Source organism: Rhinopithecus roxellana, chromosome 12 (assembly GCF_007565055.1).
Source record: "Rhinopithecus roxellana isolate Shanxi Qingling chromosome 12, ASM756505v1, whole genome shotgun sequence".
Lineage (NCBI taxonomy): Eukaryota > Metazoa > Chordata > Mammalia > Primates > Cercopithecidae > Rhinopithecus > Rhinopithecus roxellana.
The window spans coordinates 87,857,569-87,871,879 of NC_044560.1; the positions used below are offsets into that span (position 1 = coordinate 87,857,569).

At 52.4% G+C, this 14,311-nt stretch overlaps 1 protein-coding gene across 1 annotated transcript in view; it reads right to left on the minus strand.

Annotated features, from left to right (window-relative positions):
- Positions 1-1,876: 1,876 nt before the first annotated feature.
- Positions 1,877-14,311, minus strand: part of GRIK3 (glutamate ionotropic receptor kainate type subunit 3) — a 238,654-nt gene continuing 226,219 nt past the window's right edge. Inside the window, exons 14-16 of the mRNA XM_010352665.2 lie at positions 12,377-12,599; positions 11,264-11,514; positions 1,877-8,348 (exon numbers count right to left, since the gene is read on the minus strand). Of these exons, the coding sequence (XP_010350967.1) occupies positions 8,154-8,348; positions 11,264-11,514; positions 12,377-12,599 (669 nt within the window). The 3' untranslated portion in view covers positions 1,877-8,153. The remainder of the gene's footprint in view (positions 8,349-11,263; positions 11,515-12,376; positions 12,600-14,311) is intronic.

A 14,311-nucleotide genomic window follows, 5' to 3' on the forward strand; every position in this document is an offset into this window, starting at 1 on the left:
ATGGGTGGGTGGATGGATGGATGGGTGGATGGATGGATGGGTGGATGGGTGGGTGGATGGATGAATGGGTGGATGGATGGATGGATGGATGGATGGATGGACGGATGGATAGGTGGGTGGGTGGATGGATGGATGGATGGGTGGATGGATGGATGGGTGGATCGGTGGGTGGATGGATGGATAGATGGATGGATGGATGGATGGATGGATGGGTGGATGGATGGATGGATGGGTGGTTGGATGGATCGATGGATGGGTGCTCTACCTATTCTTTCACCCCCACTGTGGGCCTCATTTCTACCAGGTCTCTTGTCCATATCCCCCCACTCCTTGCTGGACCTGGAGCCTACCCTGATCTGCAGGGTGCTCCTCTCCAGGGATGGTCCCGACCATGCCTATCAACGGCTCACACCTGCAACCCAGGGCCTTTCCTTACCTCCTACCTGGCTCAGACCAAAGTCTCCTTTTGGGCTGTGGCTCCAGGTTAGACCAGAGCTCCCAGATACTGTGGCCTACTGGGTCCCGAGTTCCTCTCCATTCTGCAGAGATTGCTGCTGGGGCCATGGCTTGGCTTCCCTGGCACTTGTCAGCTGATGGAAGGGGAGGTGCATATTTTAGGAGACCTGCCAACCCATGTTGCCTTTTTTTTTTTTTTTTGACTTCTCCAGTTTTCTCAACTCTCCTAAAGCAGTGATCCTGGGTCCCATAATTGTTATTACGTGACCTCTTTCTCCCTCGGGCCGCAGCTAACTGGACCACAAGTGGCCACTTGACCCAAGCTGGTGCAATCATAGCCACTTTCCTGGTAATTAGGCCTGGGATACTTAATCCTGTGTCAAGGGTGGTGGACCTTTGGCCTGAAATGTCGTGCAGAGTCAGGGTCTGAGATGTGTCAGGGTCTGAGGGACATCTCCCATTCAAAATAGATCATATGTGTTAGGAGCTTAGCCTAGCACCTGCCACATGGAAAGTGCTCAATAACCATGAGCTATTTTTAAGATGATGTCACAGGATAACATGGAGGGTTCTGGTTGGAAAGGGTCTCTACCAGTTCAGTCTGTTTGCATGAGAGATGGAGGCAGAGGTGAGGCGGAGGCCACCTTCCCACTCCCCTTTGGGCTGTTTCTGTCATGGGAACATGAGATTTTTCAGCAGCTTCAGTCCACGACTCATCTCCAACTTCTTGGGTGCCGAGGAGCACCATGATGCGGGGTGGTGGCGGCCCCAGTGTCTTGATGGACTTCCTGGACCCTGGGTTGCAGCGCTGGGGTGTGTCTTTCCCTCCCAGCTCAGAGGTGGTCATGCACTAGTGGGTCAGTTCTGTACTATTCTGGGAGCCATTCCTGGAGGCCCAAGTTGGCCAGGCTCCCTCATCTCTTCCACTGGTTTTATAAACCTCCATACTGAATCCCTTCCTGCTGGAAACTCCCTGCCCTGAACTCTGATTGTATGAACAGTTTCCATCCCCAGAGGGCAGCTGACATAGAGCTTTCTCATTTCCAGTCTGAAAAAGCTCAGGCGAGACTCTGGCCAAGCTGGGATAAGGTGTCCACCCGACCTCACCAGCTATGACCAAAGGGATGGGGCCACATGAGTGAGTATGTGGCAACTCCCAAGGGAGTGTGTGCATGGAGATGAGTTGGGGAGGGGTGTTGCCAAGGGAAGGGAAGACAGAGGTCAGACAGTCCCAAGGACAGACCCTACATCCTCAATGTCTGAACCAGGAGCCTGGCCGGAGCCACCCGCCTGCGGGGCACCAGTGTCTCTTGCCTGGGACACAGTCATCCCTGCGGGAAGATGACAAAAGTTCATCGTCCAGCACCTTCTGGTTCTAAGGAGAGAAGAGAAACAGAAAACACACCTCAAGGGAGCCTTGTTTTCTAGAAACATTTTATTTAAAATTTAAAACCATATTACTTCATACAGCAAACTGTGCACTTTGATATATCACAGTGTCTTAAAAAGGAAAATAATCGAATTTGTTTGGAAATTTATTTACATCAGCCTAGAATGATTGGCAAGTAACACAGTTACTATGAAACCCAAATTGTTACAAAATGTTTACAAAAAACTATATTCATAGAAATTCTGCATGTCCACAAAGGGCATCCCCTGAATGGCCCAGAGACCAGTGTGTGGGAACCATGTTGAGTGGGAGTGGGGGGCTTCCAGGCACTCTGGTCTGGGTGGTGGGACAGGTCTAGGGTCTCAGAGGCCCATGGTGCTGCCTGGACGCTCAGCCCAGAGCCTGGGAACTGAGGCCCCTACCATGGGAGGCCCAACCAGGAAGTCGGCCCAGGCAGAGATGGGATGGGGGGTCTTGACGCACAGTGGTAAGAGGGCCCATGATTCCTATGGAACCAAGACGGGATGCTCCTCATGGGGCTGGAGTCAGGCGTGCTTGGTCAGGGCCCCAGAGGCAGATCCAGAGTTCAGTGCAGACCAGCCTGACGCCTGAGGCTGAAGCTGGGGCAGGCTGCTGACTGCACGGAAGCTCACTTCAGATATCTCCTCCCCTGCATGCTCCAGAGATGCTCAGATCTGCAAAAGAGGCTAAAGGAATGGAACTGCAGAGAACAGACCGATCTGGGTGAGCCAGGGACAGAGGTGTGCAGCCTCCTGGGGAGGGGGCACTCTGCCAGCTGCCCTGCCAGGATGCCGCAGGGGAGAGAAGGGCAGACAGATGGAGTCTGGGCCGTGCTAGGCTAGGAGCTACCTTCTTGCCTCTCATCTTTCACCTCTCTGGCTCTGAGGTCACTCCCTGGCAGCTGGTCTCTGGGTCAAATGGGGCTGGGGAGGTTGTCTGAGGCGAGGCAAACCCTTGGCTGGCATTTGACTGAATCTATGGCTGCTTCTTCATGTCTGGAGGCCTCAGAGTTTCGATTCATAAAATAGAGACAATCTGGGAGGTGATGTGAGGTCCACTATCCTAGAAGGCAGGAGGACAGGATCAATAACAGGGGCATGGGAACACTGTATCGGCATGCTGGCCACGCCCTGGGGGCATTCTCTTTAACAGGTGCTTTCCCTAGCTGTGAGCTGTGTTGTGTGCAAGTTGTGACTGCTTCTGCATGTGGGTGAGAACCAGAGGCAGATGTTTTTGCTGCCGAGACCAGCCCCACCTTCTAAGGTATCCTGGGTGGAGCCTGAAACCTACCTGCGATTCTGCAGGCAGGTGTGAGAACGGGCCTGGGGAGTGGTCTGCTCTTTCCCAGCCCTTCTGCTCCTGAAGAATTGCCCCGGAACTAGAATGTAATATTGGCACAGGGGCTGAGTACTAGCATGACATTGCTTCTCAGACACACCCAGCTGTCCTGCCTCAAACAGGCTCGGATGGAGATGAGGTCCGTTGGCCAATCCTGCCCCTCCCACAGGAGGCCCTGGCGGTGCAGGACTCACCTGGCAGCACCATATAGCTCTGCCCTCTTCTTCAGGGTCTGCAGCTCTGATGTGTGGAGGGCCTTCCTCACCCCAAGGGGCTCTCTGAGACCTCCGTCCCAGACTTTGCTGCTGCAGCCCCCATCTCTCACCTGGTCCCCACCCATGCTGGCTGGGTTATGTACACTCTGTGTGCAGACGTGCAAGAAAGGGTTGTATACACATGGGCTACAGGTCATATATACACTGTGCATATATATATATATACAGTATATATATACATTTTACATTCATATATATATTGTACAGAACATTAACCTTCTACCTAAAAGTTTTGTGACTTCATGTACGACCTCAGCTCGGAAATTTTAACTCCAGGGCAAATTCAGGACTGAAGGGAGGGCTAGATTTAAACTGCCATGGGGACAGAGGGCATGGCCCTTCCATGGCGGCCAGCAGCCGGGCCCCTTCCAGATGTGTCCACCTGACCTGCAACTTCCAGATGTGTCTGATCCAGAGACCTGCCCACAGAGTTGGGCTTATTTCTTGTATCTGTCCATGGGGCTGGGCCCATCCCAGATGATAAGTCCGTGCAGCTGTTTGTTCAAACCTCTAGCCCCTTTGCAGATGGGTATCCACACAGGAACATTCCAGATGTGAGCCACAGAGACCAGCCTACTTTCAGATGTTTGTGCATGTAGCTGGGAGTGGGTCAGGGAGGGACCAACTTCAAGCTGAGTGATGAAGTGGAAGCTGTGACCCACCACTCAGACCCACTATCCCTGGAAAAGTAGGCAGAAAGGGAGCTTTTGATTGTTCTTGGTGAGCGCACACCTGGTGGAGAAGGAGCAGCTTCTAACCCGTTTGGCCCTTTCCCCTGGCCTGGGCCGGGATTCCCATTTACCAGGGCCTGGGGCATGGCAGGGATTGGGGGTGGAGCCAGATTGTGCTTCCAGCTTAGACAGAGTCTTGGCTGTAAGGAGGGGGTGGCCCTCTTACCCCTCAGACACTCAAAGTCCAGCATATTGGCCAAGGTGGCATCTCTCCTCTCGAGAGACTCTTGCAGCATGGGGCCACCTGAACATTGGCAACGCTCTCAGGATTTTCTTCTGTCCAGAGCAGAGAAACCAGCAGCAGGACACGTGGAGAGTGATCGGGAGGGCTCACTGTCCTTAAGCCCCAGGGCCTCAGCAGGGGTGGTGGGGTGGGTGTCTTCTTACCACTGCCCCTCAACTTGGCCAGCTTGAGGAGGTGGAGAGGAGGCACTGGCATTTGGGGATGAGGTGGGGACATTCTTCTGTTCAGGGCTGGCATGTGGCACCATGCAGGGGCAGTCCAGTATCTGCTCAGGCAGGTTCCATCTTCTGCTCCATCCAAATAAGCTTTCATGTTTCCCATCACCTCTCAGTGCCTGTGTGTGCAGACACGCTACACGTGCATACACACACATACACACACACGTATGCACCTGCCCCAGCTCAGCTCCATGCCCACTGGCAGGACAGACCTAAACTTAAAGAAACACAAGATCTGCCTCACTGGAAAAACCTTCCTACTCCGTTCCCCCTCACAGATGTAGCATCACTTTCAGTCCCCCGGGAGAGACAGAGCTCATGCTTGGGCCGCAGTGGTCCCCACTGCACTTTTAATACTAGGCTGGTCTGTAGGACAAACGCAGGACATTGACCAGAAGTTGAATATCAGCCACACCGACAACACCTGAACCTCAGGATGCCAGGCTTGCATGGGAGAGGAGATGAGGCAGCGTGCTCTCCTGCTTCCACACAGGAGTCTAAAGACCAGTCTGTACCTTTTGGGGGATTTCTGTAATTGAATTGTGCCTCTATTTATCCACTATTCTTTGTTCCTTTTATAAAAATTCTCACCACTTCTTCCTCCTGTCACAATCCACATATATGCATAACCTCAGAAGACCATGCTCATGTAGCATCACGCACACAACACATGTGTGAGACAAGAGCAAGAATGAGGCACGTGCTATGAAACTGTACTGGACAAAATAAGACGGTGGTTAATGATTGTGTTTGCTGACAGCAAATTAGCAAATACCTTCATTAGAATCCTGTTACCCGGGAATTACAAAAAAAAGTTTTCCCTGCAAACAGGACATGATGTCTACAGCAAAGGCATCAGCAGCATGAGCCCCCGAAGGGTTGCGCTCCCATCTCCTGGCAAGTGTGCCCGTGCAACCTTGGTGACTCTCTGTGACAAATGATCTCTCTCATGACAGAAGTGCAAACAGACCCTGGTGCCTGGCCTTCCTGATTGTCTGTCTCTGCTTCCACTGTGACCTGGAACATATGTGTGTGTCCTGCATACACTCGGAAACTTCAACTCCACATGACTTCTTGCCTACAGCACGCATTGACCCATGTCACACAACTCTCCCTGTACACGTGTGCACATGCACTCACACACGGACTCCTTAGTGACATGGTTTCTCATTTTACGTATATTTGGCTAGCTGCAGGTATGATCCTGTCCTCCATCCTATGCCATTCAGTGTACATATGCACACACACTCACCAGCATGCACACACGTGTGCATGCATGCTTACATATGCATACTCACCAGGGCCCCATCATGACATGGCTTCTCCTGTTTTTACATATATGGGGCCTTGCTGCTCACCCAGATTGTCTCCCTCGTCCCCAACTCACTCAGATACACATACACACGCATATGCACACATCAGATCCCCAAGGATTCACCTATTATTGCATGGCCTGGACTATGTTATATGTCCAGATCTGTCCTGTGCCCCAGCCCCTGAAGTTCACACATACAAACACAAAGACACAGACACACATGCACACGCCCTCAGTACCCTGAAGCTTATGACAGCATGGCTTTTCCTAATATTACATGCGTGGGGCTTTGGCGTATGTCTAGCCCTCCTCTCCCTCGTCCAATGTACATAGCCAGCCAGAACTGCTGGGATTTTGGGAACCCGCTGGTTTGGCCCTGCAGTTCACAGTCTGGAAGACGGACAGTGTTTATCACATGAGCCCACTGTGGTCTCCTGCTTTGCTAGAGATTACCCTTCACCCAGATGAGAAAGCCCTTGAGATCCAAATGTAGCTCTTCCCTAACCGGGCTTCCCAAGCAGCACCGGACAGAGGTGGGAGTGGAGTGGCTGGTGTGCCCCAGTTCTCATCCAGAATCCCCAGAACCTCCCTGCACTGTTCAAAGCCTGCCCTCCATCCTTGGCCATGGTAAACCTGCTGGCCCATCGTGTTCTCTTTAAGGACACTTTGTTCCTAATCCTTTATGTCTCATTCTTTTCCAAGACTCTTAAAGTCACAGACCTCTAGAGCATTTGTCACAGCAAACTGGAACTCATAGATCATCTGGTCCACCCCCTGGCTGGTCCCCAACCTGCTGCTACTTCTCTGCTGTCTTCCCCAAGCCCCACAAGGTCACAGTTGCTCTGGACAACAGACAAGGGGCCAGGATGGCCTCATGTCTCTGTGTGGGGTCTTTGGTTAATTCTCTAGGAGGCAGCTTCTTCCTCCCCACCCTTGGGGCCTCTGCCAGCTATGATATTATGTCCCTGGAAACTTTCTTTTTCTGGGGAGCATCTCTACATTTGGTAAGTCTAGGAGACCAGAAGCTCTTTTGGTCCCTTCTGGTTTCCCCCACCTAGCCCCAAGTTAGCCTGTGTAGTAGGACACTGACTCCTTTTTGAGGAGGGGCAACTTGACTTTCACTTCAATCAACTCTTTTCTTTCAAAAAGACAGAGGGAGGCCAAGGTCAACCAGCTAGGAATGGGGAGTTGTTGAGAAGATGGCAAAGAGCCCAGGTTTCCAAATGCGAACAGGGTTTAGATAACAACTTGCTAACCAGGAAGGTGAGATCCATTGGCACAAGAGCCGGTGGGACTTCCGTGGAATCTGCTTTTCCTCTGCTGGGCTTCAAATAGTGGCTGAGTCTTTGGGCATCCTTTGTTAGAGATTCAGGGGGTCTTCTCTCCTCTGGCCAGAAAGCCGAGAAGAATTTTCTGTGGCCACTCCCCCACTTATATTCTTAGAGACCTCCTAGAGGATTAGGAACCACTGGGTCATTGTCCATAAGAATCCAAAATGACGACCTCTGTTTGTGCATTCTCTTCTCTCCCATACCTCAAGCTCCTCTTTTCCCCTGTGTGACTCTGTCTTCAACTCTGCCAAAACAGGGGCTGCCAGGGGTGGCGCCAAGTCCAGAAGATCAGGACCATGTGAACAGCCCCAGAGGGATGAAGTCTTCCTTCTGCCCAGGCATATGGGATGGGCATCCCTCACCATGAACTCCCATTGGCAGCCATGTTGGAACTTCCTTAAGGCGCCAAAGGCTTGTGTCTCTGGCCTCATGGTCAACTGATGGAGGCCTGGGCTCTTGGGGAAGAAATGGTAACGTAAGATACGTCTTCCATTTTCTGTGGCCTCTGCAGGGCCATGGCAGAAACTTCTGACTCTGGAGGAGAGTTGAGGGGCGGGTGAGTTTGGCCTGAGAGAGGCATGTGCTTCCTTTGGCCTTGGCTATCTCGGCTGGCAGCTTTAGAAACCCACAGAAGATCTGAGGAGGATGACGCCCAAGCAGCTGGCCTGACAGCCTGCTGGGTTCCTGGCAGGTAAGGGCAGGAGGCTTCTGGCCCAACAGGCAGGTGGCAGCTCTGGTCCCCAAGCCCAGTGTGAGGACAGGGGACGTTCCTTCCAATCTCCTTTGCTTTCCTCTGCCCAGCCCCCAGGCCTGTGGTCCCCACCCCAGCTGTGCCTAGGGGAACACAGGGGCTAAGGATGTGCTGCAGGCCATGCTGTCCTTGCCGGGAAGCCGGCGGTCATTGAATGTGTGCATGTTGATGACGGCGTCAGTCTTGACCATCATGGGAGGCTGCGGCTTGTGCTTGACTCGACGTTGGCAGGTGAGGGAGAAACGGATCTCATCGGCCACGGTGCTGCAGAAGGAACGCTGCAGAAGGGTGGAGGAGAGGGGTCGGAAAAGGGGCACAGAGTGATGCCCGGCCCTGTAACTCCAGCCAGTTCTGCCCCTTCCTCCCAGAGTCTGTGCTAAGGCTACCCGTCTTTCTCATACCTTCACCCCACCCATCCCTCTGCCACCTGTAGGATAACTAGTTTGTGCAGCAGTCTACAAAACCTGACATTCTTATTTGGAGACTAAGGTAGGTGGGGCATCATCTTAACCTCATTTATACATGAGCAAACTGAGGTTCTAAATGGCATGCACTGCACATTAACGTCTGAGGAGCTCTGGTTTACCTGTGCTGTTTTTCTTCACTGGACTCAGAGGGCAGGAATCAGCCAGTTTCATCCCCATGAGCCCAACTCCCGAGCCCTGACCAAAGCACTAGCTTTGGCCCAGGGTCAGGACTGAAGAAACATTTGACAAATGAATGGATAAACTTTCTCCTGGAAGGGCTCCAACTAAGGAGAAGAATCAGTATCTTCTCACTCAGGAAAGTCTAGCACATGTTTCTTGAGGTGGGAAACTGGGAGGCAGGTCCCTGTAGGGCTGTTGGGTGTCAGTGACCTCCTTCTGGCCTAGGTCCCTGCACATAGCCAAGAGGGACAGCAGGAGCGCAGCATTTCCTACAGGTATCTGATGATGGTGGCTTCCAGAGGTTGTCCTGCAGCTTGCATGGAAGGCAGTGGGGGCTGTTGATATCTCAACTTACCCAGTGAGGCCAGGGCACTAGCACCAGGTCACTTGTGTGCAGGGGACTAGGCTTTGAATTCTTGCTCTGCCTCCTACCAGCTGTGACCCCTTCAGGTTTCCCTTTCCTCACCTACTACATGCAGAACGTCATCCCTCCTTGCCTCCTTTTCTTCATTCCACAAATATTTAATGCGACCCTACTATGTGCCAGGCACTGCTCCAGGTGTTAGGCATGCAGCAGTGAAGAAGACGGATGAGGTCGCAGCCCACTCAGGGAGCTTGCGGTCTAACGATGGGATGGGACAGATAATGAACATGTGAACAAATAAATACTTTCAGATAGTGATAGCTATTAGGAAGAGAATCAAGCAGTGAAATGGGATAGAGAGGGACTGGGAATGGGGGCAGGTAATGAAGGCTACTTGAGGAGGTAACATTGGAACTGAAACAAGAATGGCCAGAAGATGTCAAGAACATACCTTCTGAGGGAGGAGCATTCCAGGAGCAGCATGTGCAAAGGGCGTAAGGCAGAAATGTGCTTGGTGTGTTCAGGACTGAACAAGAGGCCAGTGTGTGTGGAGCGGAGTAGGGGAGGAGACTGAGGGAAGGAGGTGGTCAGAGAAGTGGAGTAGATAGATCCTCTAGGCTTTTTGGTGGAATGAGTAGCTCCTGTTTTTTTGAGATGAAGTCTCTGTCTCCAGGCTGGAGTGCAGTGGCCCAATCTCGGCTCACTGCAACCTCCGCCTCCTGGGTTCAAGCGATTCTCCTGCCTCAGCCTCCTGAGTAGCTGGGATTACAGGCGCAAGCCACCAGCCCAGCTAATGTTTGTGTTTTTAGTAGTGACGGGGTTTCACAGTGTTGACCAGGATAGTCTTGATCTCTTGACTTCGTGATCCGCCCGGCTTGGCCTCCCAAAGTGTTGGGGTTACAAGCGTGAGCCACTGCACCCGGCCAGGAGCTCCTTTTAACTGTAATGGGAATTCTCAGAGAATTTGGTAGTTGTTCTTTTTTGATGTATCATAATTTTGTATCAACAGAGAACCATTCTCTGTTCTTAGACATTTAGGTGTTTACCCCTCCCTCCCATCTTTTCGTGTTATAATTTACACTTCAGCAAATTTCCTTGTAAATAAAACTGTGGCTATCTTTGACCACTTACACATGGTACATTTCTAAAAGTGGAAATTGATAGGCCAAAATGTATGGATACTGTGGAAGACTCTGAACATACCATGAAGTTGCCTTCCAGAAAAGTACCTGCATAGACTTCCCTCAGCAATGCTGGACAGTGTCCCTTCCCTTCCACCCTTGCAAATTCCAGCATCGAGTATTATCTTTTCCCCTCCTCTTTGTTGACTAAGGCTTGCTGGTTATAGAGGATTCTATTTCGTTTTTTACGGATATGTAAGTTGCTTGTTTATAATGGGCCCCTCTATATATAATTTAACTGCAATCTCCTTGAACTTCTCTGTGAGTTGTGCTTCCCCCAGCCCAGCGGCCCTCAACTCAGGCACACATTTAAATCACCCTGCAGGCTTTTGTAAAAGCACAATGCTGGCTACACCACAGACCAATTAAAACAGAGAGTCTCTGGGAGTGAGTCCAGAGCATTAGCACTTGAAAACTTTCTCCCTGTGATTCTAATTTGCTACTGGGACCCAGAACTAGTGCCCAACCATGCTTGAATTAATCAGAAGGCTTGAGCCTAGTTCTACTGTCTATATGCTTGGGCCAACCCTGTTAACTTTTCCTTTTTAAACTTTTGATTATGGAAATTTCCAAATATATGCAAAGGTAGAGAGAACGGTATAATGAACCACTATGCAACCATCTCCCACGTTCAACAATTACCCTGGAGGGTTTTATGCAGGAAAAAGATATGGCTTGAATTAAGTTTTAAACAAGGCACCGGTTGCTGTGTGAATTGTGGATGGTGCTGGGGAACCATGGAGGCTGGAAGGCCAGTTTGAAGGCTGCGGCATAATCCAGGCAGGAGGTGATGGGGCTTGGCCTGGGGTGGGGCAACAGCGATGGAAAAAAGTGCTAGGTCAGGACAGAGGTAGAGTGGCAGGGCTTGCTGGCCCACTGGATACAGGGTGAGCTGTTGTGAGGCTGAGATGAGACACCATTGTGTGCCTGGCACATAGAGGGGTGAAGTCAGCGTGAATCTCCTTCCCCGTCCTGTGCAGGCTCCAAGCTCTAAGGCTTACCTGCTCTCTCTCTGCTGTTTTGCGGAGCTTGTACACAAACTCGCCCACGGCCACCAGCACAGAGAGGACCAGCCCGGCGGCCAGGACAATGAAGATGCCCCCGATCTTCTGGATCCCCAGGGCGCTGGCCTCTTTGTTTTCCTCCTCAGGGCACCCGCTGCCCCGCCACCATTTCTCCTTCATGATGTGCAGCTTGTCCTCCTCCTGAAGCTGCAGGATGGCGATGGTGATCTTGTCCCGGTATGGGGAGCCTGAGCAGGGAGAAGGGACCCCCTAGTCATCAGTGGCGTGTGGCCCATGCTGTGTTTGGCCCTGCCAACACCCTGGTCAGGCCACCACCACTAGCCCTCTGGATCAGCTCATAAAAGGGGGGCCCTATCCCTGTGAGTCCTCTTTAAATCAACACATGGTATCTGGGTGGGTGGAAATGTCCTGTTTGAGCAGGGAGGTTGTACCCATTGTGTATCAGTCCCTGTGGGCTCCCTGAAGGCCCAGTGCCCCTGAGCTGCATCAGCAGGGGCAGGAGAGGGAAGGCAGGAACGGCCTCTGGGAACTGTCCCTGAACCTTGTGTCTGTCCCAGCTCTCATTGCTTAGGTCAGGGCCACCCTCAAAAGGCATGCAGCTCCATCCCTCTACTTCTGGGCTGAGAAAATGTCACCTATGTCTGGGCGTGGTGGCTCACACCTGTAATTCCAGCACTTCGGGAGGCCAAGGCGGGCAGATCACCTGAGGTTGGGAGATCAAGACCAGCCTGACCAACATGGAGAAATCCCGTCTCTACTAAATATACAAAATTAGCCAGGCATGGTGACGCATGCCTGTAATCCCAGATACTCGGGAGGCTGAGGCAGGAGAATCACTTGAACCCTGGAGGCGGAGGTTGCAATGAACCGAGGTCATGCCACTGTACTCCAGCCTGGGCAACAAGAGTGAAACTCCGCCTTAAAAAAAAAAAAAAGAAAAGAAAGAAAGAAAAGAAAAGGGAGAAAAAGAAAATGTCACCTTTATCAGCCCCATGGAATGAGCTGCGAGAGGGAGCGTGAGTGGACACGAGGGTGGAGCCCCTCCTCTGCCCACACCCCTGCCCCTCCCACACGCAGCCCCTTGCTCACCCATGGGCGTGCCGATGCCGTAGCCCTTGGAGTCAATGAGGCCCCCGATCTGGGTGAGGTTGCAGTTCCTCTGTGTGACGTACTCGATGGTGGTGGACTCCATGAGCAGCGCGTAGTCGGCCGTCAGGGCCCTCTGGATGCCCTCCTCATTGTTCTTCACCAGCGCCGAGGGCTTGCTGCTCATGAAGGCCCACATCTTCTCGAAGGTGGAGATCTTGGATTTCTGGGCCGCGAGGGAAGGGGTGATGCACACACTGTTACTAGGCACATCAGGGACCAAGCACCGCATATCCTGCTCAACGGGGCTGGGGCCTTGAACTCGGTCTACAGTCTTCAGAGAAAGCGAGTGCTACACAGTGCTCCGATATAGAAATTGAGGCCCTGGGAGCAAAGGTCCCCAAACACACAGCTGGTGAGGGATAAAGCAGAAATGCAGACTCAGGCCTGCTTCCTGGAAACCCTGACCATGGCACAAGTGGTCTTCAAACTGACTTTAAACATGGATTTTCTTTCTCTAAAATTTATTAAAAGTTAGCACATTCAGGCTTTGTTCTAAGTGCTCTACCTGCATTAACTCGTTGATTCTTCACAGCGATCACAGGAGGCAGGTACTATCCTGAGCTCCATTTTATAGATAAAAAGATTGAGGCACAGCTAAGTCACTTGCCTAAGTTTACCTAGGCACTAAGTAGCAAAGTCAGGCTTCAAACTCAGGCCATCTGGCTCCAGAGTCCTAACCCTAACCCCTCAGCTGCCCTGCCTCACAGAAACCACTGTGAGGGTGGAGGGAGAGAGACGGCTGCTCATTGGGGCAAAGATGAGTGGGTCCTGGGCCTCCCCTTTCGCTTCTACCAATGGAGGCCTCTTTTATGTCCTGTTTCAGGGGAAGATTTTGCCTCAAACATGTTCTACTTCATGACTGTGAGGAAGGAACAGGGTGCAAATTGCAGAGGGGGAAAAAGTAGGGGCAGTCAGAGGAGGTGGTCTGCAAGCCCCCTTTAGCTGCATCAGCGCTCAGGGCTGTAGGGTCCTGGGCTGGACACTGTTGCATGAGCAAACCAGAATCCCTAAGACCAGGTCCAGGGGGTAGGATGCTATGCCTGCCCTGGGAAGACACAGAGAGGTTACTGGGGCCGGGAGAGAGGAGGGCAAGGGCTGAGTGTCCCTTGCTGCCTGGGGAGACTGCAGACCAGGGTGCATGGCATTCATGAGATTTCTTGGGAATTTAGTGCTTTGCCAACTGCCTGCTCCCAGCAGGGATCAGCCCTGCCCTGGCTGATCTCAGGGGAACAGGTGGCTCTGCAGGCCCCACTGAGCTCGGCTGGTTCCAAGTCTAGCTGTGCCTGTCTGTGATGTCAGCCTGTCTGACTGGCACCTGGCCCAGCTCCAGTGTGCCTGATGGCATGGGTGCACTTGAAAAGGCTGGCGCAGGACTGGGGCATGGGCAGGGGGATGGGGAAGAAGCCGTGCCTGCTGGGAGGGGGCTGCGGAGCCTGGGAGGAAAGTGTACTTTCTATTCTCCGGGTGCTTCCTAGCTCTGGCAAGGGCTGTCCCCTCCTAAACTGACTTCTAGAGACTCCAACATGCCCTGAGGAAGAGCAGTGGGAACAGGAAGGGGCCCCAAAGCCACAGCCAGGACCCCTTGGAATTACATCTGAGCACCGTTATCAGCTGAGTGCCAGTGATGCCTCCTTTGGGCACAGGGCTGGGGGCACCTTCACAGATAAGCAGTCACTCCCCAACCTACAAATTTACCTGCCCCAAAGCCAAAGGCATGAAAGGGCCCAGATGCCTGCAGCTCTTACTGGCCTCTCCCAGCCCCTCCTGGTCCTCAGCCTGCCCTTCTTTCAGCCATTGCTGCTCTCCAGCTACTCCAGCTCCGCAGGACTCTCTTACCTCTGCAATCCCTGCCTCCAAGCCTTTTGTGCTCTCCTC